The 25,513-nt window shown below is 42.0% G+C and overlaps 1 protein-coding gene across 26 annotated transcripts in view; it reads right to left on the bottom strand.

The window, feature by feature from the left end:
* dlg2 (discs, large homolog 2 (Drosophila)) overlaps positions 1–25,513 on the bottom strand; it is a 349,871-nt gene that overhangs the window by 19,295 nt on the left and 305,063 nt on the right. For 17 of the 26 annotated variants that reach the window (XM_052457666.1, XM_052457664.1, XM_052457663.1 and 14 more), the window contains 3 exons: positions 17,167–17,323; positions 8,064–8,166; positions 6,837–6,881 (listed from right to left, as the gene is read on the bottom strand). In XM_052457666.1, coding sequence (XP_052313626.1) covers positions 6,837–6,881; positions 8,064–8,166; positions 17,167–17,323 — 305 coding nt within the window. The remainder of the gene's footprint in view (positions 1–6,836; positions 6,882–8,063; positions 8,167–17,166; positions 17,324–25,513) is intronic. The other 9 variants (XM_052457670.1, XM_052457686.1, XM_052457669.1 and 6 more) reach the window with 1 other exon arrangement.

The following is a 25,513-nucleotide window of genomic DNA, read 5'->3' as shown; positions in this document are numbered from 1 at the left end:
GGTGTAGACTAAGAGTGAAATGCTTACTTATGGGCCCCTTTTCAACAATGCAGAAAGAAAAATATAGAAATGCTCAGAAAAGCAGTAATGATATCTTCCAAGAAGAAATGGCAAACTGTGTTTCCATTGAACTCCATGCCACTTTGCTCCATCAATTTGAAAGTTGTCATGACAACACCTCTATATAAAGTTTGGGGATGATATATATATAAAAAACTTTGAAGTCAGCGGTTTAATTACATTTTGACCACAATATGCTAACATAATGCTAATACTATCTCATGAAACCTACTGTGATGACATTTGGGAGAAAGGTTCAAAGCCCCCTACCAGACCAAAAAAAATCCTAATAATAATTATTTAAAAAAATAATAATAATCACAAGGTCTCTGAAAGGGATTGTGTAGCTTTGAAGATACTTAAATGATTTGGATGTGAGTCAGGGGTTGGTGACCGTGGCTAGGTAAACCAGCTCAAAAAGTATATATTTTTTTTCCATAGACCGATTTGATTGTGAGGAAACTAAATATGTAATTAAATGTGAGATAATAATGTGCGTGAACTATCCTTGTAATAAAACGCTGCTGCAGAAGTCGTATCTGAAGCCCTGGGCAGCCATTCAGCTAATGAGGCAGAAAGACTCACTTCAGCCTAAAGCCCACAACATACCTACTTGTTAACAAAATTAAGGAAGTTTCCTTTAAAATTATTCATAAATATTATCCTGCCAACCACTATATGAAGAAGTTTAAGGAAAACATCAACTCAAATTGCTCCTTTTGTAATGACCACCCAGAAACAATCTTTTTTGGCATTGTATGCATGTAAGAAAACTGTGGCAAGACATCAGTAGGTTTATAATTGAACACATTTATGAAGATTTTACACTATTGTGGAGAGATGTACTGTTTGGATTCTTTACATACAATAGAAATAAGCGGAATCATTTTTATGAAATTAATTTCATTATTCTTTTGGCCAAATTTCATATACACAAATGTAAATTTACAAACAGAAAACCACATTTTCGTATCCTACAAAAATAAATTGAACTGTATTTTAATAAGATGGTTAAATGCTCTACTAACAAAAAGCTGTTAGAATTGTAAGTATATGCATGTCCCTTAATAAGGTCATTGTGTAATTGTAATGTGATATTGTACCCCCTAGCTCGATTGTCCATTGTTTGTAATCTATGTATGCTTGTGTTCCCTCATGTGCTTTATGTATTGATTTGTTGTTAATAAAAATAAAAAATAAATAAAAAAATATATATTTTTTAAAATGTTTAAACCTCGGTATAGCAGTCAGCTAAAGCAGGACTGAGAGCGCATGACCCAGTCAATCAGACTAACGTTTGGACGGAGAGAGTTCATTATTCAGATTGGACAAAAAACATCTCCTGGAACAGTTTACATCAGTAAGGTTCCATACAAAATACATGGACACAAACACAACAAATCATCCAAAGAGGGAATCCGCGAGTCTTAAAGCCAATTTCTTCCCAGACACATGTAATGTGCTTCCCCCTGAGAATGCAGTTTTGGGGAGAATAAGAACAGATTCGCCCAGGCTGTGCCTTCAAATGAGAGAGATGAGGATGCGCATTACAACCAGCAGAAAGACCGTTCTCAGTGTTGACAAATTCTGGCATTGCAATACTGAGATGCAGAGAGAGAGAAAGAAAAAGAGAGAAAGATATTCAGTGATCTAACGAGAGGTGAGGTCCTAAAACAGGTCTTGTAATGTGTCCGAGGAAAATCGTGTCATCTGAAGAAAAACCTTTTGAGTGTCGAAAGAGCCATTCCTTAATCTTTGTTTCGTTTGACAAAGATGCCAGGTCTACCGTTTTAATTTGAGATTTGTCTAATCTTGTTTTGCGCCACTTATAATATATAATAATAATTATGCCATATAGCAGATCCTTTTCTCCAAAGCGACTTACATGCATATGTTTTAAATATGGGTGGTCCCAGGAATCAAAACCACCACCCTGGCAATAAAAGCACCATGCTGAGCTACTAAGAAGCATAATGAAAAACAGTCGCATCTGCAAACCTGAGCAGTAAAGCATTCAGACCCCTTATTATAAAATTGATTAAATTGTTTCCCCCCCCCCCTCATCAATCTACACACAATACCCCATAATGACAAAGCAAAAACATTTATTTTTATTTTTATATTTGCAAATGTATTTAAAAAAAAACTGAAATACAATATATACTTAAGTATTCAGACCCTCTACTCAGTACTTAGTTGAAGCACCTGTGGCAGCGATTACAGCCTCGAGTCTTCTTGGGTGAGACGCTACAAGCTTGACCTGTATTTGGGGAGTTTCTCCCATTTTTCTCTGCTGGTCTTCTCAAGCTCTGTCAGGTTGGATGGGGAGCCTCGCACCACAGCTATTTTCAGGTCTCTCCAGAGATGTTCAATTGGGTTCAAGTCCGGGCTCTGGCTGGGCCACTCAAGGACAGACTTGTCCCGAAGCCACTCCTGCGTTGTCTTTGCTGTGTGCTTAGGATTGATGTCCTGTTGGAGAGTGAACCTTTGCCCCAGTCTGATGTCCTGAGCGCTCTGGAGCAGGTTTTCATCAAGGATCTCTCTGTACTTTGCTCTGTTAATCTTTCCCTTTACCCTGACTACTCTCTCAGTCACTGCCTCTGAAAAACATCCACACAGCATGATGCTGCCACCACCATGCTTCCCCGTCCAGATGTACGCTTGGCATTCAGGCCAAAGAGTTCAACCTTGGTTTCATCAGACCAGAGAATCTTGTTTATCATGGTCTGAGAGTCCTTTAGGTGCCTTTTGGCAAACTCATGTGCCTTTCTGAGGAGTTGCTTCCGTCTGGCCGCTCTTACCATAAAGGCCTGATTGGTGCAGAGATGGTTGTCCTTCTGGAAGGTTCTCCCATCTCTGGAGCTCTATCAGAGTGACCATCAGGTAGTTGTTCACCTCCCTGACCAAGGCCCTTTTCCCTGATTGCTCAGATTGGCCGGGCGGCCAGCTCTAGGAAGAGTCTTGGTGGTTCCAAACGTCTTCCATTTAAGAATGATGGAGGCCACTGTGTTCTTGGGGACCTTCAATGCTGCAAAATGTTTTCGTACCCTTCCCGAGATCTGTGCCTCGACAAAATCCTGTCTCGGAGCTCTACGGTCAATTCCTTTGACCTCATAGCTTGGATTTCGCTCTGACATGCACTGTCAACTGTGGGACCTTATGTAAACAGGTGTGTGCCTTTCCAAATCATGTCCAATCAATTGAATTTACCACAGGTGGACTCCAATCAAGTTGTAGAAACATCTCAAGGATGATCAATGGAAACAGGATGCACCAGAACTCAATTTCGAGTCTCATAGCAAAGGTCTGAATACTTAAGTAAATATTTTTTACATTTTATTATACATTTGCTAAAATTTTGAAAAACCTGCTTTCACTTTGTCATTATGGGTTATTGTGTGTAGATCGATGAGGAACATATTAATTTAATCCATTTCAGAATAAGGTTGTAATCTAACAAAATGTGGAAAAAGGGAAGGGGTTTGAATACTTTCCAAGTGCACTGTATTGGTTTCCTTACCCTTACCCATGCTTTCAGTGGTGTGCAGTTTCATAGCAACATTTCTGTAATTCTGTAACATTTTTTCCATGGCTTATGACATGTCTGTATGCTATTCACAATGCAAGTGAATATCCATGATTTTCGATTTTCTTTTGTGTTTTATGGGTAAATCATATTGTTACAACTTTATTGAGCTACACATTCAATTTTAGACACTTTGGGATAATTTGGACATGAAACTTAGCAATCAGAAAAAAATATTTTTAAATAGTGTATTAACATATATTTTTTTTAAGGAAACATTAATAGTATGTGCTACCTAAAAAAATAAATCCTCTCTGCATGTACTTGAATGTGTCATGAACCATGATGACTTTTTCTCTGTTACCTATATACTAAGTTTTTGCACCAATGCAATGTTGGTCTGTAATTTTTAGAAGGAATAAAACCAAACACAAAAAAGTATAAATAAATGAAGAATTGAACAGACAATTAAATGTTGGCTTTAAATGTATTTTCTTTTTTTCTCTCTCGCCGAACAAAGGTTTAGAACATCTGGCCATTATCAAGCACAATTTAGGAAGAAGAGTGACATATTTTGGTGGTAAGACAATTCAGAAAGGAAACTGCATTCAGTGAGAAAAGGATGTGTGGATGGATGGAATAGGATGTGTTGATGGATGGAATAGGATGTGTTGATGGATGGAATAGGATGTGTGAATGGATGGAATAGGATGTGTTGATGGATGGAATGGGATGTGTTGTTGGATGGAATAGGATGTGTTGATGGATGGAATAGGATGTGTTGATGGATGGAATAGGATGTGTGGATGGATGGAATAGGATGTGTTGATGGATGGAATAGGATGTGTTGATGGATGGAATAGGATGTGTTGATGGATGGAATAGGATGTGTTGATGGATGGAATAGGATGTGTTGATGGATGGAATAGGATGTGTTGATGGATGGAATAGGATGTGTTGATGGATGGAATAGGATGTGTTGATGGATGGAATAGGATGTGTGGATGGATGGAATAGGATGTGTGGATGGATGGAATAGGATGTGTTGATGGATGGAATAGGATGTGTTGATGGATGGAATAGGATGTTGATGGATGGAATAGGATGGAATAGGATGTGTTGATGGATGGAATAGGATGTGTTGATGGATGGAATAGGATGTGTTGATGGATGGAATAGGATGTGTTGATGGATGGAATAGGATGTGTTGATGGATGGAATAGGATGTGTTGATGGATGGAATAGGATGTGTGGATGGATGGAATAGGATGTGTGGATGGATGGAATAGGATGTGTGGATGGATGGAATAGGATGTGTGGATGGATGGAATAGGATGTGTTGATGGATGGAATAGGATGTGTGGATGGATGGAATAGGATGTGTGGATGGATGGAATAGGATGTGTTGATGGATGGAATAGGATGTGTGGATGGATGGAATAGGATGTGTTGATGGATGGAATAGGATGTGTGGATGGATGGAATAGGATGTGTGGATGGATGGAATAGGATGTGTTGATGGATGGAATTGGATGTGTGGATAGATGGAATAGGCTGTGTTGATGGATGGAATAGGATGTATTGATGGATGGAATAGGATGTGTGGATGGATGGAATAGGATGTGTTGATGGATGGAATAGGATGTGTTGATGGATGATGTGAGATCATGTCTTATACCAGGATAAAAAGCACAGTGGGCATTGGTTTAGGGCTCTGAGCTGGGGTATAGTAGCAAGACCTGAAAGACAGGCTGTGACTGAATTCTCGTCTCTATATTTACGACAGTTGGTGCATTACAAAGAAACTAAGGAACACACAACCTTTGTTTTTATACAATATATTACATATTTTTGCTAACTTTCTGCATTTAAAATAATCATTTGATCTCTAAATCCCCAAAACATGTCACGAGAACTCAACAGATCATTACTGGGACAAGCCAATTTGCCTGCTCTAAACATTGCAAAGTTTGGCAGTATAAAGAACTTTATATATGATGTTTTATTATTTATAAACAGCTCAACATAAACAAAATAATACAAAAAAACATGTATGATGTGAAACTATATGTCGTGTTTTTCATCGTTGCAAAGGCAAGGGACACAAATGCCACGCAAATTCAAAAATGACCCAGGACATAACATAAGAATTCAGTCACAGCCATATAGGAGGGGGGTGAATGGAAATGAGGTATGCATCTGTGCATGCAGAGTGAAATACGTAATACAGTGTTCACCGCAGGCTGTGGAAGGGTAACGTGGTGGTGGAAGGAAGGATTCAAATGTTGTAAAGTGTGGATTGGGATTTGAGGTTCTGTTTACACTTGCATATCCAGCGATTCATCTTGCATCTTGATTTATTAGTTAGTCGGTTCTGAATGATCAAAAGCGGTATTTCAACTTTCAGTTAAATCTTCACTAAGTTTTGAGGTTTGATACACTGCCAAAAGCTCTCAAATAGACAAGCAATTACTCAGCAACAATTTATTTTATGGCACTGTACTGGTATTTCCTTTACATTTCCTGCAGTGAAGGTGACCTGCCATAATATGGAAGCAAGAGCAATTGCAAAGCTTGATGATTGTATTCAAGCAGTTATGTACCATCATCACAATATAGTCTAAAATGAAAGGATTGCTGTCAAATACTCCCACGTTTCTTATTTGACCTTCTATTGCCAAAATCCTATGGAAAACAGAACTGACAGCTTTTAATTTGATTGTCATCAATTATATTGGCAGACAGTTCAGTGTGCTAGTGAAGGCAACAAGTACTTATCCGATAATACATTTCTATGAGCAAATGTGAGTTTGTATTGTTATTCACAATTACTTCAGGGGTGGGAAATATTTTTGTTGAGGGCCACATCAGGATTTAGAATTTCTCTATGATTTTAGACATTCAGGTGTAGACTGAAGTCGTTTATCCAAAATAATAATTGTATCATATTCGGGATACCGGATACTGCCCACCCCGATCTGCAGTATGTGTACTGTATGTGTTGGTGTGTGTGGGTGTGTAGGAGAAGGGTGAGGTAAGATCTTGCAAGATGGGAAGATGAGGGACAAAAAGGGGGAGGAGGGGCTGTCTTATACAAGGAATAAGCCTGTGAATGAGCAGGGGTAAGTGGACTGCCCGTGACCAGTAATCCTCCCCCCCAAGCCCCCCGTGAGGAACGTCCATGTTCAGAGCTGCCACTGGGGCCAGATTGCTCAACTTTGACCCTGGGCGCTGATCACATGGCACAAACCTGGTGCTGGCGAAGGGGCCCGGCGCGGGGAGCACAAAGCAAGTTCTGACGGGTGAGAAAAGAGAGCAGTCGTCAGTTTGGGGAGTGATCGTCAGCAGGGAGTCCTGTGTGCCAGTCTGTTTTATGGTCAAATCTCAACCACATGATTCAAGCAGGCACTCACATCCCCAGTGTCAAAACAGTCTCAAACTCATACCCTTTACTGTTTCTGAGGACAACCTTCAGACAAACCAATTCAGAACATAACAATCTTCCCAGAATGCACCTTTACACAGTGATTCTGAAAGTCCAGGCCCATGACTCACTGTTACTGCAGTCATCCCCTGAAGTATCGCCAAATGCAATTGCTGACTTTAAGCCAATATGGCATGTCGTGGCACACCAATCAAAGCAACCCGGTGTGAAATTATGTCAATATTTGTACACAGGATGTGGTCATCCTAGGGCAGTGGTCATTCACTTCTTCTGAGCCAATTGCAACATTAAAAACAGTGCTGTATGAATGAGGGTTGGGTAGTGAAACATTTTTTATTTCATTTCACTGGACTCGCAGTGCCTGCATCTGAAGGTCAGTCTCTCAGCGAATGTAGGGAGAGAGCAACAGAGGGTCCACCTCTCACCACCCAGGTAGCTGAATTTGCACATTCAGACTAATGACATTTTTCAAAATGGGACCACTTCGCCTGCCCGGTGTACCAGGAAAGTTAATCAAGTGTAAGTAGCCTTGCACTAGCCTTGGCTTGTGTGAGATGGAACGGCTCAGAGGAGTAGGTTTCTGTTTCTGTTGCTTGAGGCAGCTTGATGTACAAGTACACCACTGGGCAGGACGTTAGTCTATCGCAGGGCCTTACCCCCAATCTATCTCCTTAATGCGGAGTGCCAAGCTGAGATGCATTGGGTCTAATTTTACCAGTATTTGGTATGACTCGGCCTGGGATCGAACTTCCAACCTTCCAATCTCAGAGCGGGAACAAGGCCACTGAATTGGTCTTGTTAATCAAGTGTACCTATCGCTAATAGCGTGAAAGGAATTTAATAAACGGGAGTGCACTGCTTTATCGTTGGCTATTCAACAGAAAAGTTTGCTGATCGACTAGGAATGCCTTAAGATTGACCAGTCGATTTGCAATTGACGAGATGGCGACCACTGTTCTAGAGTGTGTGTTGTCATGTGCCTTTCGCCTTGATCATGAAGCTCAGTGATTGACCGTCACAGCTGATACTCACCCTCGGGACGGTACTGGGCAATGATGGTGACCGTTTGGCCCGCCCCCTTTAGTGCTGCAGCCGCTTGCTCGTGGGTGGCCCCGCGTAGGTCGATGCCATTAACCTGCATTGACAAAGACACATTGATCTGTACATACATTTTCCACTTTGTACAACTGCAAACAAAAAATAACAAGTTAAACAGGTCCCTCCCTCATTCCCTCTCAACCCATTAATCTCAACCCCTGTGTGTGTGTGTGCCTGTGTGCTTACTATTCAATGCCTGTCTGACAGTGTGACGTGAAGAGACTGGGAAGTGGGAGGGAAAGTGAGAGACTGAGGGAAAGACTACGTGCCTGAGAGTACATGCTTGAGAGAAAGAGGGAACAAGTTATTCTTAGACATGTAAATCAGGCCAGAGCTGAAATGCACCTTAACTGCCTACTCTGATCAAGTTGCCAGGGCAGGGGCGTCAGAAAGGCTACTGTAGGGTATGTCTCAAGTTTTGAGGGAGCGTACAATTGGCATGCTGACTGCAGGAATGTCCACCAGAGCTATTGCCAGAGTTTCATTTTCATTTCTCTACTATACTACTACTACTTCATTTTTGAGAATTTGTCAGTACGTCCAACCGGCCTCACAACCGTAGGCCAGTGCATTGTGTCGTGTGGGTGAACAGTTTGTTGATGTCAATGTTGTGAACCCAGTGCCCATGGTGGCAATGGGGTTATGGTATGGGCAGGCATAAACTACAGACAATGAACACAATTGCATTTTATTGATGACAATTTGAATGCACAGCGATGCCGTGACGAGATCCTGAAGCCCATTGTCGTGCCATTCATCCGCCACCATCACCTCATGTTTCAGCATGACAATGCATGGCCCCATGTCGCAAGGACCTGTACACAATTACTGGAAGCTGAAAATGTCCCAGTTCTTCCATGGCCTGCATACTCACCAGACATGTCATCCATTGAGCATGTTCGGGATGCTCTGGATCGAAGTGTACGACATTGTGTTCCAGTTCCCGCCAATATCCAGAAACTTCGCACAGCCATTGAAGAGGAGTGGGACAACATTCCACAGGCCACAATCAACAGCCTGATTAACTCTATGCAAAGGAGATGTGTCAAGCTGCACGAGGCAAATAGTGGTCACATTGTCTGATACACGCCCTACCTTTTTTTAAGGTATCTGTGACCAACAGATACATATCTGTCTTCTCAGTCATGGTAAATCCATAGATTAGGGGTTTAATGAATTGATATAAATTGACTGCTTTCCTTATTTGAGGTGTAACAGTAAAATCTTTGAAATTGTTGCATGTTGCATTTATATTTTTGTTCAGTATAAATGTATTTGAGTGTTTACCAGCATTTGTAACTCGAGTCAGATAATTATCTGTACAAAAAAAAGTGAATCTGATATTACTTGTGGACTATAAAAAATACTCGCTTTACGTATATCTTCCAGTTTCTTGAAATACCTTGCAAATGCAACCTATTTCGTACTGGTCCCCCGTGGGAATCGAACCCACAACCATAGTATTGCAAGCACCATGCTCTACCAACTGAGCCACATCATCACAAACCACTTTATGTCTCAATGTACTCAATTACCGTATTGTGTCTTGGTTTTCTTCATGGTGATGGTAAGTCTATAGGTACAAACCAAGATGACCAGCCTATGTACAATACAGTAATGTACCTTTGCATTAAGAGGTTTGTAAGAATGGCAGATTAATACTGCACAAAAAGTGGTTGTTTCCGTGTTATTTGACCAAGAAAAATATAAAATATGATGTGGATGTTTTATGTTTTTGCCCATAACTCTGCACCGTGTGATGTAAAGTTTTTAAGGACAGGTTTGGTTCTATCTGGATTCTATTCGAATGACATCACAGAGAAAGGGACAGGGCAACACTGTTACAATTCCAACTATTGATTCTTGCAAGAGCAAAGCTGAGATGGTGAATTCTTTTTTTTTTTTGTCGAGCTGCTGACGTCTATGTCAGTCCTCTAATACTAGTAAAGGCCCAGTACACTGCATTTGTGAAAAAATATCTATTTCAAAAAAGGGTGTCAAGAACTGCAACGTTTTTCAAAACATTAGGAACATCTTCCTAAAATTTAGTTGCAATCCCTTTTGCCCTCAGAACAGCCTCAATTTGTCAGTGCAGAGGATCTACAAGGTATTGAAAGCGTTTCCACAGGGATGCTGTCACATGTTGACTCCAATGTTTCCCACAGTTGTGTCAAGTTGGCCGGATATCATTTGGGTGTTGGACCCTTCTTGATACACAAAGGAAACTGTTGAGTGTGAAAAACCCAGCAGCGTTGCAGTTCTTGACACACTCAAACTAGTGCGCCTGGCACCTTTAACCAAACCCCGTTCAAATGCAATTATCTTTAGTCCTGCCCATTCACCCTCTGAATGGCACACATAAGCCATGTCGCAATTGTCTCAAGGCTGAACAATCCTTCTTCAACCTGTCTCCTCCCCTTCATCTACACTGATTTGAAGTGGATTTAACAAGTGACATCAATAAGGGATCATAGCTTTCAACTGGATTCACCTGGTCAGTTAGTCATGAAAATAACAGATGTTCCTAATGTTTTGTACAATCAGTGAAAATAATCCAAAAATAGTGAAATTATCAAGGTAAAATAAATAAATAATGATGTTCTTTTTTTTTTATACGTATGAGTAATGAGACAAACATTGGAATAGTTGGTCAACATGTTGTTCATTTATTGCCTCAAAGGCTCCAGATATACGATGCCAGCATGTGTTTGCACCCACATGTGTATACTGTATGTTTGTACATAAAGTGCATTCGGAAAGTATTCAGACTCTTTGACGTTTTCTACATTTTGTTACGTTATTATTCTAAAATGGATTAAATACAACATTTTCCTCATCAATCTACACACAAATGGCAATTTTTGCACATGTGCACAATCAACAAGAAGGCTATACGTTAATGACAGTAGGCCAAAAAGGTGTTAGAAGAGGTTAACGTTCGATTACAAGCATTCGATTTTGCAATGGCATAGGCCTACATTATATGGGATTTGTGTACCCATGAGAACTGTTTTCATGGTGAAACATAATGAAGTGTTACATCAGCATAGTTACACTTGCAGTGCCTCTTCCGAGATCTCCAAGATCCATGATTCATTGCATTCTTGGGCACAGGGACTATAGCGGTTTGCTTGAAACATCTACAGTACATTTGACTTTACACATTTTGTTATGTTACATACAGCCTTATTCGAAAATGAATTAAATCATTTTTTCCCACATCAATCTACAAGCACTGTCCGCTAACGACAAAGTGAAAACAGGTTTAAATTTTTGCTGGTGCAAATGTATTAAAAATATTTACTTAAGTATTCAGACCTTTGCTATGAGACTCGAAATTGAACTCCGGTCTATCCTGTTTCGATTGATCATCCTTGAGATGTTTCAACAACTTGGAGTCCACCTGTGGTAAATTCAATTGATTGGACAGTTGACAGTGGATGTCAGAGCAAAAACCAAGCCATGAGCTCGAAGGAATTGTCCGTAGAGCTCCGAGACAGGATTGAAGGTCCCCAAGAACACAGTGGCCTCCATCATTCTTAAATGGAAGAAGTTTGGAACCACCAAGACTCTTCCTAGAGCTGGCCACCCGGCCAAACGGAGAAATTGAGGGAGAAGGGCCTTGGTCAGGGAGGTGACCAAGAACCTGATGGTCACTGTGACACAGCTCTAGAGTTCCTCAGTGGATATGGTAGAACCTTCCAGAAGGACAACCATCTCTGCAGCACTTCACCAATCAGGCCTTTATGGTAGAGTGGCCAGACGGAAGCCTCTTCTCAGTTAAAGACACATGACAGCCCCCTTGGAGTTTGCCAAAAGACACCTAAAGGACTCTCAGACCATGAGAAACAAGATTATCTGGTCTGATAAAAGCAAGATTTAACTCTTTGGCCTGAATGCCAAGCGTCATGTCTGGAGGAAACCTGGCACCATCCCTATGGTGAAGCATGATGGTGGCAGCATCATGCTGTGGGGATGTTTTTTCTGCAGCAGGGACTGGGAGACTAGTCAGGACTGAAGGAAAGCTGAACAGTGCAAAATACAGAGAGCCTTGATGAGAACCTGCTCCAAAGCGCTCAGGACCTCAGACTGAGACGAAGGTTCACCTTCCAATAGTACAACGACCCTAAGCACACAGCCAGGACAACGCAGGAGTGGCTTAGGGACCAGATCAAACATCTCTGGAGAGACCTGAAAATAGCCGTGCTGCGACACTCATCCATCCTGACAGAGCTTGAGAGGATCAGCAGAGAAGAATGGGAGAAACTCCCCAAACAAAGGTGTGCCAAGCTTGTAGCATCATATCCAAGAAGACTCAAAGATGTAATCGCTGCCAAAGGTGCTTCAACAAAGTACTGAGTAAAGCGTCTGAATACTTATGTAAATGTAATATTTCAGTTTTTCGAATTTGCAAAAATGTCTAAAAACCTGTTTTGGTTTGTCATTATAGGGTATTGTGTGTAGATTGATGAGGGGAAAAAAAAAAAAAATTTAATAACATTTATAATAAGGTTGTAACGTAACAAAATGTGGAAAAAGTCAAGGGGTCTGAATACTTTCCGAATGCACCGTAAGTGTGTCAACAACAGTACTTCCGGGGCCGACAGAGATGGCCGCCTCACTTCGCGTTCCTAGGAAACTATGCAGTATTTTACTTGCCAATGTCCAGTCTCTTGACAGCAAGGTTGATGAAATCTGAGCAAGGGTAGCATTCCAGAGGGACAACAGAGACTGTAACGTTCTTTGCTTCACGGAAACATGGGTCACTCAAGAGACTCTAACGGAATCGGTGCAGCCAGCTGGTTTCTTCACGCATCGCGCCGACAGAAACAAACATCTTTCTGGTAATTTATTATTATTATTTTTTTAATTTTACCTTTATTTAACCAGGCAAGTCAGTTAAGAACATATTCTTATTTTCAATGACGGCCTGGGAACAGTGGGTTAACTGCCTGTTCAGGGGCAGAACGACAGATTTGTACCTTGTCAGCTCGGGGGTACTAGTCCAACGCTCTAACCACTAGACTACGCTGCCGCCCCAATTTTAAAAAAAAGAGGGGCGGGGGCGTATGCCTTATGATTAATGAGACGTGGTATGGCCACAACAACATTCAGGAACTCAAGTCCTTCTGTTCAACTGACTTAGAATTCCTCACAATCAAATGTTGTCTGCATTATCTACCAAGGGAATTCTCTTCGATTATAATCAGCCGTATATATTCCCCCCCAAGCAGACACATCGATGGCCCTGAACAAACTTTATTTGACTCTTTGCAAACTGGAAACCACACATCCTGAGGCTGCATTCATTGTAGCTGGGGATTTTAACAAGGCTAATCTGAAAACAAGACTCCCTAAATTGTATCAGCATATCGATTGCGCAACCAGGGCTGGTAAAACCTTGGATCATTGCTATTCTAACTTCCGCGAGCTTATAAGGCCCTCCCCCGCCCTCCTTTCGGAAAAGCTGACCACGACTCCATTTTGTTGCTTCCTGCCTACAGACAGAAACTAAAACAAGAAGCTCCCACGCTCAGGTCTATTCAACGCTGGTCCGACCAATCTGATTCCACGCTTCAAGACTGCTTCGATCAAGTGGGTTGGGATATGTTCCGCATTGCGTCCAACAACAACAATTATGAATACGCTGACTCGGTGAGCGTGTTCATTAGAAAGTGCATTGATGATGTCGTTCCCATAGCAACGATTAAAACATTCCCAAACCAGAAACCGTGGATTGATGGCAGCATTCGCGTGAAACTGAGAGCCGAACCACTGCTTTTAACCAGGGAAATGTGACCGGAAACATGACCGAATACAAACAGTGTAGCTATTCCCTCGGCAAGGCAATCAAACAAGCTTAGCCTCAGTATAGAGACAAAGTAGAGTCACAATTCAACGGCTCAGACACAAGAGGTATGTGGCAGGATCTACAGTCAATCACGGATTACAAAAAGAAAACCAGCCCTGTCACGGACCAGGATGTCTTGCTCCCAGGCAGACTAAATCACTTTTTTACCCGCTTTGAGGACAATACAGTGCCACTGACACGACCCGCAACCAAAACCTGCAGACTCTCCTTCACTGCAGCCCATGTGAGGAAAACATTTAAACGTGTTAACCTTTTGTAACTAGGGGGCAGTATTTTCATTTTTGGAACGGGATATTTTGTCACGACAAGATGCTCGACTATGCACATAATTGACAGCTTTGGATAGAAAACACTCTAACGTTTCCAAAACTGCAAAGATATTGTCTGTGAGTGCAACAAAACTGATGTTACAGGCAAAACCCAGATAAAAATCCAATCAGGAAGTGCCCCATATTTTGAAAGCGCTGCATGCCAATGACTCCTTATATGGCTGTGAATGGGCTACGAATGAGCTTACGTTTTCTACGTATTCTAAAAGGTGTCTACAGCATTGTGACGTCTTTTTGCGCATTTATGTTGAAGAATAGCCGTAAGGGACCACATTGAGCGAGTGGTCACATGATGGCTCCTGCAGAAAATCTTGCGTAAACTACTGGGGTAGCCATTATTCCATTCGCTTCTAATGAGAAACCAATTGTCCCGACGGATATATTATTGAATCGATATGTGAAAAACACCTTGAGGATTGATTCTAAACAACGTTTGCCATGTTTCTGTCGATATTATGAAGCTAATTTTGAAAAAAGTTTGGCGTTGTAGTGACCATTTTCCGGCCGATTTCTCAGCCAAACGTGAAGAACAAACGGGAGCTATTTCGCCTACAAAAATAATCTTTTTGGAAAAAAGGAACATTTGCTATCTAACTGGGAGTCTCCTGAGTGAAAACATCCGAAGTTCTTCAAAGGTAAATGATTTAATTTGATTGCTTTTCTTATTTTCGTGAAAATGTTGCCTGCTGTTAGCAGGGCATAATGCTATGCTAGGCTATGATAAACTTACACAATTGCTTGTCTAGCGTTGGCTGTAAAGCATATTTTGAAAATCTGAGATGACAGTGTGATTAACAAAAGGCTAAGCTGTATCTCAATATATTTCATTTGTGATTTTCATGATTAGGAACATTTAACAGCTAATTAGTTTGAGGATGTGATTACGCTCCCGCATGCGGGATGGGTAGTATCAAGCAAGGCTGCAGGCCCAGACGGCAACTTAGCCACATCCTCAGAGCATGCACAGAACAGCTGGCTGGTGTGTTTACGGACATAATCAATCAATCCTTATCCCAGTCTGCTGTTCCCACATGCTTCAAGAGGGCCACCATTGTCCCTGTTCCCAAGAAAGCTAAGGTAACTGAGCTAAATGACTACCGCCCCGTTGCACTCACTTCCGTCATCATGAAGTACTTTGAGAGACTAGTCAAGGACCATATCACCTCCCCCCTACCTGACACCCTAGACCCACTCCAATTTGCTTACCGCCCAAATAGGTCCACAGACGATGCAATCTCAACCACACTGGACACTGCCCTAACCCATCTGGACAAGAGGAATACCTATGTGAGAATGCTGTTCATCAACTACAGCTCAGCATTTAACACCATATTACCCTCCAAACTCGTCATCAAGCTCGAGACCCTGGGTCTCGACCCCGCCCTGTGCAACTGGGTACTGGACTTCCTGGCGGGCCGCCCCCAGGTGGTGAGGGTAGGTAACAACATCTCCACCCCGCCGATCCTCAACACTGGGGCCCCACAAGGGTGCGTTCTGAGCCCTCTCCTGTACTCCCTGTTCACCCATGACTGCGTGGCCATGCACGCCTCCAACTCAATCATCAAGTTTGCGGACAACACTACAGTGGTAGGCTTGATTACCAACAACGATGAGACGGCCTACAGGGAGGAGTTGAGGGCCCTCGGAGTGTGGTGTCAGGAAAATAACCTCACACTCAACGTCAACAAAACAAAGGAGATGATTGTGGACTTCAGGAAACAGCACCTCCTTATCCACATCGATGGGACAGTAGTGGAGAGGGTAGTACATTTTAAGTTCCTTGGCGTACACATCACGGACAAACTGAATTGGTCCACCCACACAGACAGCGTCGTGAAGAAGGCGTAGAAGCGCCTCTTCAACCTCAGGAGGCCTCTTCAACCTCAGGAGGCTGAAGAAATTCGGCTTGTCACCAAAAGCACTCACAAACTTCTACAGATGCACAATCGAGAGCATCCTGTTGGGCTGTATCACCGCCTGGTACGGCAACTGCTCTGCCCACAACCGTAAGGCTCTCCAGAGGGTAGTGAGGTCTGCACAACGCATCACCGGCGGCAAACTACCTGCCCTCCAGGACACCTACACCACCCGATGTCACAGGAAGGCCATAAAGATCATCAAGGACAACAACCACCTGAGCCACTGCCTGTTCACCCTGCTATCATCCAGAAGGCGAGGTCAGTACAGGTGCATCAAAGCAGGGACCGAGAGACTGAAAAACATCTTCTATCTCAAGGCCATCAGACTATTAAACAGCCACCACTAACATTGAGTGGCTGCTGCCAACACACCGACTCAACTCCAGCCACTTTAATAATGGGAATGGATGGAAATTGATGTAAAATATATCACTAGCCACTTTAAACAATGCTACTTAATATAATGTTTACATACCCTACATTACTCATCTCATATGTATATACTGTACCCTATATCATCTACTGCATCTCTACGTAATACATGTATCACTAGCCACTTTAAAATATGCCACTTTGTTTACATACCCTACATTACTCATCTCATATGTATATACTGTACTTGATACCATCTACTGCATCTTGCCTATGCCGTTCTGTACCATCACTCATTCATATATCTTTATGTACATATTCTTTATCCCTTTACACTTGTGTGTATAAGGTAGTCGTTTTGGAATTGTATTGTAACTGTTTCTCAGGACATTCTTGAAAATGGGACATCTCAGGATTATAATCTTGTTCTCAAACCTTGTAGTACACTGCCAATTACAGTACATGTGCATATCTGTGTGTGTGTGTATATGTAGAAACATTATCAGTATAAATATCATTATGTGCGTCTGTAGGGGTAAACTCACCGACAGGATCTGGTCTCCCCTCCGCAGCTCTCCGCTTAGGTCGGCGGGCCCTCCCGCCAGGATGAAGGAGACAAAGATGCCCTCTCCGTCCTCCCCGCCCACGATGTTGAATCCCAGGCCTGTGGAGCCCTTGTGGAGGACCATCCTCCTGGGATCCCTGTACAAACAGGTCAGATAGTACATCAGCTCAGCATCCGAGTCCGAGGGGCTTAGCATCTTGACTGTCCGTCCGGCAGAGAAGAAAGAGAATCACACACACAAGCAGATAGAAGCGGGGGCACGTAGAGCGCGCCGAGGCACAGTACAGAGATGGCAGAGGCCCAAAGGAGCATTGTGCTCTACTTAAATCATTGTCCCATTTCTGACTGGTTTCCTGGAGACGAGGAGCCTGCACATGAGCGTGAGGTCACAAGTGTGCATGTATGCACGCACACACGCAGGCACACACACATAGCCATGTATGAAGACCGAGAGCTAGCATCTGCCACCAGCTCCCACTGGGCTAAAGTCAAATAGCAATCAGGACATTGAGGACACCTTCCTCAAGGACTCTTTGGAGAGATGAGACTTATTTTCCCTGTAGTGCCACCAATCTACTCTGAAGGGAGCGCTGTCGCTGTCAAACCAACAAAATGATATAGTTAATAATGTATGTAAAGTAAGGCTAGAAGGTTCGGAGTCCCTTGCCAGGTGTCTTTTTGAGTTGCTTGAGAACAGTAGGAGACTATGTCTAAAGACAGATGAAGTCTGGAAATCATGTTATAGGGATCGATAGCAATGAGTCTCAGAGTGAGAGCACTGATCTAGGACAAGGTCCCATGTAATCTTACGCATTGTGCTCTAATGGTTAAAACTGATCCTATATCAGCACTCCTATGCTGAGATGCTTGATACTGTACATATACATTGTCACTGACCTGGTTGCAAAGTGCTGCGCTGTGGGTTGTAGGTTCCCGCTTCGACAGACTGTTGTGACAGGCCTAACACTTGTTACATAACAATAGATTGCCATCTACTGGGGGGTTAAAGGAACACTTCACAGATTTTTAACATCATTCAGCACCATACCACTATGTGTGAAAATGTCACCTTTGAATATGAAGTAAAAAAAATCTGTGAAATACTGCTTTAAAGTAATTGGGTAAAGCAGTGATAAAAACATTTAAGGTGTGTCTCAAACCATTTGTGAAATAAGGTTAGGGTACGACATTGTCCGAGCATAGTGATTAGTAAGTTTTCCTATAATACAAGGGGAGTTTCTCAATTTAGGGGTGGTTCTCAATTGGGTTAAGTCTGTCCTCTCCTCGACTCCTGCATCCTCCTCTCTTCCGTGAGCTGGAAACCGATAAGTGGTCGAAAAGTGTGTCAACTTGTTAGTAGGTGAACAGAGAAGTATGCTATTCTACTGATATCCATTGGCAGAGGTCACACAAGAGTATTCTCCCACCTGCTAGCACGGAAGTGTTTTGAAATCTTTTGATGTCTCCTCGATTACGTTTGACCATTTTCAAAAGCAGGCGAGGAGAGTACGGAGGAGAGGACGCAAGGAGTCGAGCAAAACCAATTGATTCTCTCATTGCCTACCACAAATCTGAACTGTGAATAGAGCAGACAAATTCTAATCTGGACCATTTTCATTCTTTCAATCTAATTAGGGCTGGCATGATAATTGGATAATCGATTAAGGATGAAGATAGTCATGAAATTAAAATAACCGTCAAAAACGCAAAAAAAAACATATATATATATATATATATATATACAGTGAGGAGAACAATTATTTGATACACTGCCGATTTTGCAGGTTTTCCTACTTAAAGCACGTAGAGGTCTGTCATTTTTATCATAGGTACACTTCAACTGTGAGAGACGGAATCTAAAACAAAAATTCAGAAAATCACATTGTATGATTTTTAAGTAATTAATTTGCATTTTATTGCATGACAAGTATTTGATCACCTACCAACCAGTAAAAATTCCAGCTCTCACAGACCTGTTAGTTTTTCTTTAAGAAGCCCTCCTGTTCTCCACTCATTACCTGTATTAACTGCACCTGTTTGAACTCGTTACCTGTATAAAAGACACCTGTCCACACACTCAATCAAACAGACTCCAACCTCTCCACAATGGCCAAGACCAGAGAGCTGTGTAAGGACATCAAGGATAACGTTGTAGACTTGCACAAGGCTGGGATGGGCTACAGGACAATAGGCAAGCAGCTTGGTGAGAAGGCAACAACTGCTGGCACAATTATTAGAAAATGAAAGAAGTTCAAGATGACGGTCAATCACCCTCGGTCTGGGGCTCCATGCAAGATCTCACCTCGTGGGGCATCAATGATCATGAGGAAGGTGAGGGATCAGCCCAGAACTACACGGCAGGACCTGGTCAATGACCTGAAGAGAGCTGGGACCACAGTCTCAAAGAAAACCATTAGTAACACACTACGCCGTCATGGATTAAAATCCTGCGGCGCACGCAAGGTCCCCCTGCTCAAGCCAGCGCATATCCAGGCCCGTCTGAAGTTTGCCAATGACCAACTGGATGTTCCAGAGGAGGAATGGGAGAAGGTCATGTGGTCTGATGAGACAAAAATAGAGCTTTTTGGTCTAAACTCCACTCGCCATGTTTGGAGGAAGAAGAAGGATGAGTCCAACCCCAAGAACACCATCCCAACCGTGAAGCATGGAGGTGGAAACATTATTCTTTGGGGATGCTTTTCTGCAAAGGGGACAGGACGACTGCAACGTATTGAGGGGAGGATGGATGGGGCCATGTATCGCGAGATATTTGCCAACAACCTCCTTCCCTCAGTAAGAGCATTGAAGATGGGTTGTGGCTGGGTCTTCCAGCATGACAACGACCCGAAACACACAGCCAGGGCAACTAAGGAGTGGCTCCGTAAGAAGCATCTTAACGTCCTGGAGTGGCCTAGCCAGTCTCCAGACCTGAACCCAATAGAAAATATTTAGGGAGCTGAAAGTCATATTGCCCAGCGACTGCCCCGAAACCTGAAGGATCTGGAGAAGGTCTGTATGGAGGAGTGGGCCAAAATCCCTGCTGCAGTGTGTGCAAACAAAGGTTTCTGTACCAAATATTAAGTTCTGCTTTTCTGATGTATCAAATACTTATGTCATGCAATAAAATGCAAATGAATTACTTAAAATTCATACAATGTGATTTTCTGGATTTTTGTTTTAGATTCCGTCTCTCACAGTTGAAGTGTAACTATGATAAAAATGACAGACCTCTACATGCTTTGTAAGTAGGAAAACCTGCAAAATCGGCAGTGTATCAAATACTTGTTCTCCCTACTGTATATATCATTATTTTTAGTTTAAAATTGTATTTATTTCAAAAAATGTCCTTCATCTTTAAGTCAGAAACTTTACCCAAAAGCAGAAAAGTAAAAGTAAGCCTGATTTACAGCCCACAGGAAGGAGGAGAGGAGACAAAAGTAGAGCCAGTTTTAGAATGTTGTGTCGTGGAATAATCAGCTGACTGAAAAAGGGAAATCCAGGCATTCAAAAAGATGACGTGCGACTGAGTGAGTTTCTGTGGTAACGTGATGGAACTGTGTTGCTCCTTGCTGTAGCCAACTCAAACGATTAGAACGGCGACCGGTGTCATTTGGCTGACAAATAACCTTGACCGTCACAGCCCTACCTCTAATCGGGGACTGCAGTACCAGCAGTAATCCGGACCCTCAGGCTCGGATTTGGAAACCCCTGCAATAGCGCATCTATAAAACAAAATAGAGCACGTAAAGTAAAAGAACAAAGCGCGGTCTCCGCCACTTGTTTTGGTATACAGCTGAGGGCAGGACCAACCATCAGTGTCTGCATGGCGTATCCTGCCAGCACCCAACAGAGCATTGCTTCCAAAATGTAACACTAGATGGCAACCAAACTCCAGATGGCATCTGAATGTCCTTTAATGTAGTACAAAAGCTTGAACTGAACTTGAAATGCAGCCATGTGTTTGAAATCTTCTTAATGTAGCTAATAATATTGGTTGGGATGTAATTATATCCATGGAAATGGGGATATATACATATTCTGTGCTTAGACCAGCTTTGAGAATACGCTGAGTGGGAAAAACATGAACTAATATTAGGTTACATGGACTCTCCACGATGTTGAAAGCTTTCCACAAGGATGCTGGCCCATGTTGATTCCAATCTTTCCCACAAGTTGGCTGGATATCCTTTTGGTGGTGGACCATTCTTGATACACACGGAAAATTGTTGACCGTGGAAATCCCTGGCAGCATTGCAGTTCTTGACACAAACCGGTGCGCCTGGCATCTACTACCATACCCTGTTCAAAGGCACTTAAATATTATGTATTTTCCCTTCACCCTCTGAATGGCACACATACACAATCCATGTCTCTTAAATATCCTCCTTTAACCGTAACCTGTCTCCTTCATCTACACTGATTTGAAGTGGATTTAACAAGTAATGTCAATAAGGGATCATAGCTTTCATCCGGATTCACCTGGTCAGTCTATGTCATGGAAAGAGCAGGTATTCTTAATGATTTGAGAGACAATGAGCATGGTTGACCCGGTTGCTAGGAATGACAAGCTGCCTTCACCACTCTCATTAATAATAATTCTACATGTATTACATTTGTAAAGTGATTTTCAATATACAAGTACAATCTCAAAGTGAATAACATAGACATATAGTTTTTAATTTTTTATAAACAAATATATCTGACCATATCATGAAAGCAACAATCAAAGGCTGGGAGGAAGGATAGGCCTGTTGATAGAGATGAGTCTTAAGGACTGCTTTAAAATCTCCAACAGTCTGAACAGCTTGGAGACTATCTGGAAGGGAGTTCCATAGGTGTGGTGCACGGGCGGAAAAGGCCACGGTAGACGCACCCTTTTAAAAGGCGATTGAGATGCATTCAAATCAGAGATTGTCATTGGACAAGTTCAGGTAGTCCTTCCTTTTTTCGGCTGTTTTCTTCCATTTGGTTTCTAGTGAACACATTATTACATTATGCTTCTGTGAGTATACACATGGTACTTAAGCCAGGGTTGTTAATAAATCATTCGAGTGGGCCCTTGCCCTCCCAGTGTCCCCAAAGGCCCCCCTGTGACAGCAACACAGACAGCTGAAACACATTGATATGGAGAGAGGAACGGTCAGGTAGCTGGAAGCCCACCAGAGGCCATTCTAGGCTAGGACACGGGGAGGTGGCCCACAGTCAAAATGCTAATGCTAACATGGTTCTGTAAAATCTATTCAGCACACCAGCAATAGCTAATTTTGTGTTTGCGGCACCAAGGCAACCACAGGCATCTCACCGTAATCATGTGGGCGAATGAGAAAACAGAACATTCGTTGTGAATTCCACCTCTCTCTGGGTAAGCTCAGACAACCAATTCCGCCTATGCATTAAGAATGCTCCATGAAATGCCTCTATCTTCTTGCCTCATTATTTCATGTCACCTTTCGTTAGGCTCTCCCAGAATCTTTGTACTCATGCATCCCTTTGATATTTAAGTGTTAAAATCTGAAAATGTCGTAAGGAGAATGCTATGAAAGTGAGAAGCAAACCGCCATTTTGGATAGACTGCTGGGTAGGTTACAGAGCATATCTACTGCATATGTGCTTTGCTTCAACATTTCATATGTCCAGAAAACGTTTATTTTCAACCTTCCTGCAAAAGTTAACGAATGTTAATTGGTCTGATATTCTGTATAACCTTTGTGCAACAAGTGAAAATATAAATACTGACAGATATATAACTCAATTTACAGCAATCGCATAATGAGTGTGCACAACACAGTTTAGAAATTGAAATATTGCTAATGACTGTGGGTGGGCTTCCTCTATCAGCATCCACCCACAGCCACTCATTTTCTGCGAGCGAGAGTGCGAGAGAGCGAGAAATGGAAATACAACCCAAGTTTATTTATTTTCCCTTTTGTACTTCTACTATTTGCATATTGTTATAAACACTGTAAACACCCATAATATAACGTTTGAAGTGTCTCTATTCTTTAGAAACTTTTGTGAGTGTAACGTTTACTGTTAATTTCTGATTGGTTATTTCACCTTTGTGTATTAAGTATTCCACTTGCTTTGGCAATACAATACATTTCCCATGCCAATAATTCCCATTGAATTGAGAGAGTGAGAGCCACAGTCGGTGAGCATTAGGTAGTAATCAGTTATATTGTGGAGCAGGCTAGCACAAGGCATGAGGGGTTCAACTAGAATTTCGTTTTTTTTATGTGGAGGTCCAAGAATCTGTTCAATGGTAAATTCAATTCTTCATATTTACACATTGTTTCTTGAAGAATATAACGAATTATAACCACGAGTGCCTTCCTGCTCTGCATAAGTGTGACTACTTTATACTGCAAAGCGATGTCAACGCTGGTCAAAATAACGTTGCGTGATTTCCATTCGAGTTGTTATAGCAAAAACAACACTGTACACAGAACATGACCATGTCTAGATGCTCTAAGTACTTGTGTTTTCTCACTCAACTTACTCAATTTACAGAAGAATGAGTGACGAAAACAAAATCCTTTGAGAAATGCTTGGAACTGCACACACCCTTGCATTCTAGAGTAGGTTTTAAAGAGACAGTTTGATTATTCTCTGCTCCCTCTGAGAAGTCGCCTCACAATACCACAGCGTTCTCAGGTTGGAACTGGATTACGGGAATGGAAGAGGCAGTGCACTCGGCTCACAACAGAGGGAATGCAAATTGAAACGGAGATGAGGCAATCCGAAACGCAGCGTGCGTCGCAAACGCGCACCTTCTTTCCTACATAGGGTATTACTTTTGACCAGCGCCCTATAGGCCCTTGTCAAAAGTAGTGCACTGTATAGGGAATAGGGTGCGATTTGGGACGTAGCCACTGGAAACACACCGCCTTCTAGTTAATTAGGGTCCAGACAAAGAAGTATTCATGCCTACCAAATGAGTAATTAGACAAAACGTTCCCCTTTAACAAAAGAAATGATTAAATACTAATATGTTCTAATATTCTAAGTCTTTGTAAAAGGAGACGGTAGCTAAGGCTCCTTAATAAAACATAAATATATCTCATAAAAACATTATTATTAAGGTCAAATGGACTAATAAATTCTGGGCTCCGGGTTGAAGTTTCCCCTAGTTAGAGATCTAGAATCGGGTTCCCTTCCCCTAACCCAAACTATATCTATTAGTGAGGAAAATGCTAAACTGACCCAAGGTCAGCATCTAAGGGCAGCTTCACCCTACAGTACATCGATACATTATGTCAGCTACACTTGAGCAATCAATAAAGGCTTATTGAATGCCACATTCAATGGCTCTCTAATGCATCTCAGTAACCAGTGTTTGACATGTCAGACACATCAAGCATAGGGAAAGTCATCGAAATGTATTCCATTTCAGTCGGCACATCCAGAGCGAATCTATGAAGATCATTCCATCCATATTTGTCATTTCAGGCCAAAAGCATTCGTGTGGTATGATACAAATGGCACAGACTGAAACCAAGTGAAGCAATATCCTGACAAATAGTTGAAAAAAAAAACAATCACCCGATTTATAAAATCATATCTTTGTTTTATCCACATGACCAGACAGTGGTAAAGTCCTGCGGTAGTGTGCTTCAACTGGAAGACTCTTCAACAACCAATAAAACAGCAGACTACTCCATTTGCATTTAAGCCATTTTTAAATAACTACATTGACTGTCTTCATAATTGTCAGCGCAGTTTGAAAGGTCCCTTGTAAGTTTGATTTTGCCCTAATACAAAACAAACCCTCCTCCACCTGTCCTTTGTGAAACTTCCCAGCATTGCTGCCACATGCACACAACACCATTTCCTTCATCCTGATCGAACAAGCTCTGCAATGACCTGCATAGTTAACAGCAGGCCAATTCATTCAAATATGAAAGTAGTCAAGGGACTCCACGTAATGATGCTGGAAGGCAGGGTTTGCCAAGTGCCCAGTCTCATGGCTGGTGCTGACCCACTCGCCAGAGCAACTTTGTCTGCCTTTCCTCTGTTAAGGAGCAACACGGCCTCCCAAATGTAGCATCAGACTTAAATGATCACTTGACTCAAAAACATATATTTTTTTGTATTTTGTTCATTAATCCACTGTTGATATGGTCTCACAGATGTATTCTTGTCAGCAGTTACATTTTCAAAACTTTCAGTAAAAAGCTACAAATGATGATGATGATGATGATGATGATGATGATGATAAATGCATTATATGATGAAAAACACATCACACTTTTTTACTTTTTACTGAAAGTGCTTTCTCTTAACTTTACTGCTGACATGCACCATTTTTGGAGACCGTATCAACAGTG

The sequence above is a fragment of the Oncorhynchus keta genome, chromosome 12 (genome assembly GCF_023373465.1).
Source record: "Oncorhynchus keta strain PuntledgeMale-10-30-2019 chromosome 12, Oket_V2, whole genome shotgun sequence".
NCBI classification, from domain to species: domain Eukaryota; kingdom Metazoa; phylum Chordata; class Actinopteri; order Salmoniformes; family Salmonidae; genus Oncorhynchus; species Oncorhynchus keta.
This window is presented reverse-complemented; position numbering and strand designations above follow the sequence as displayed.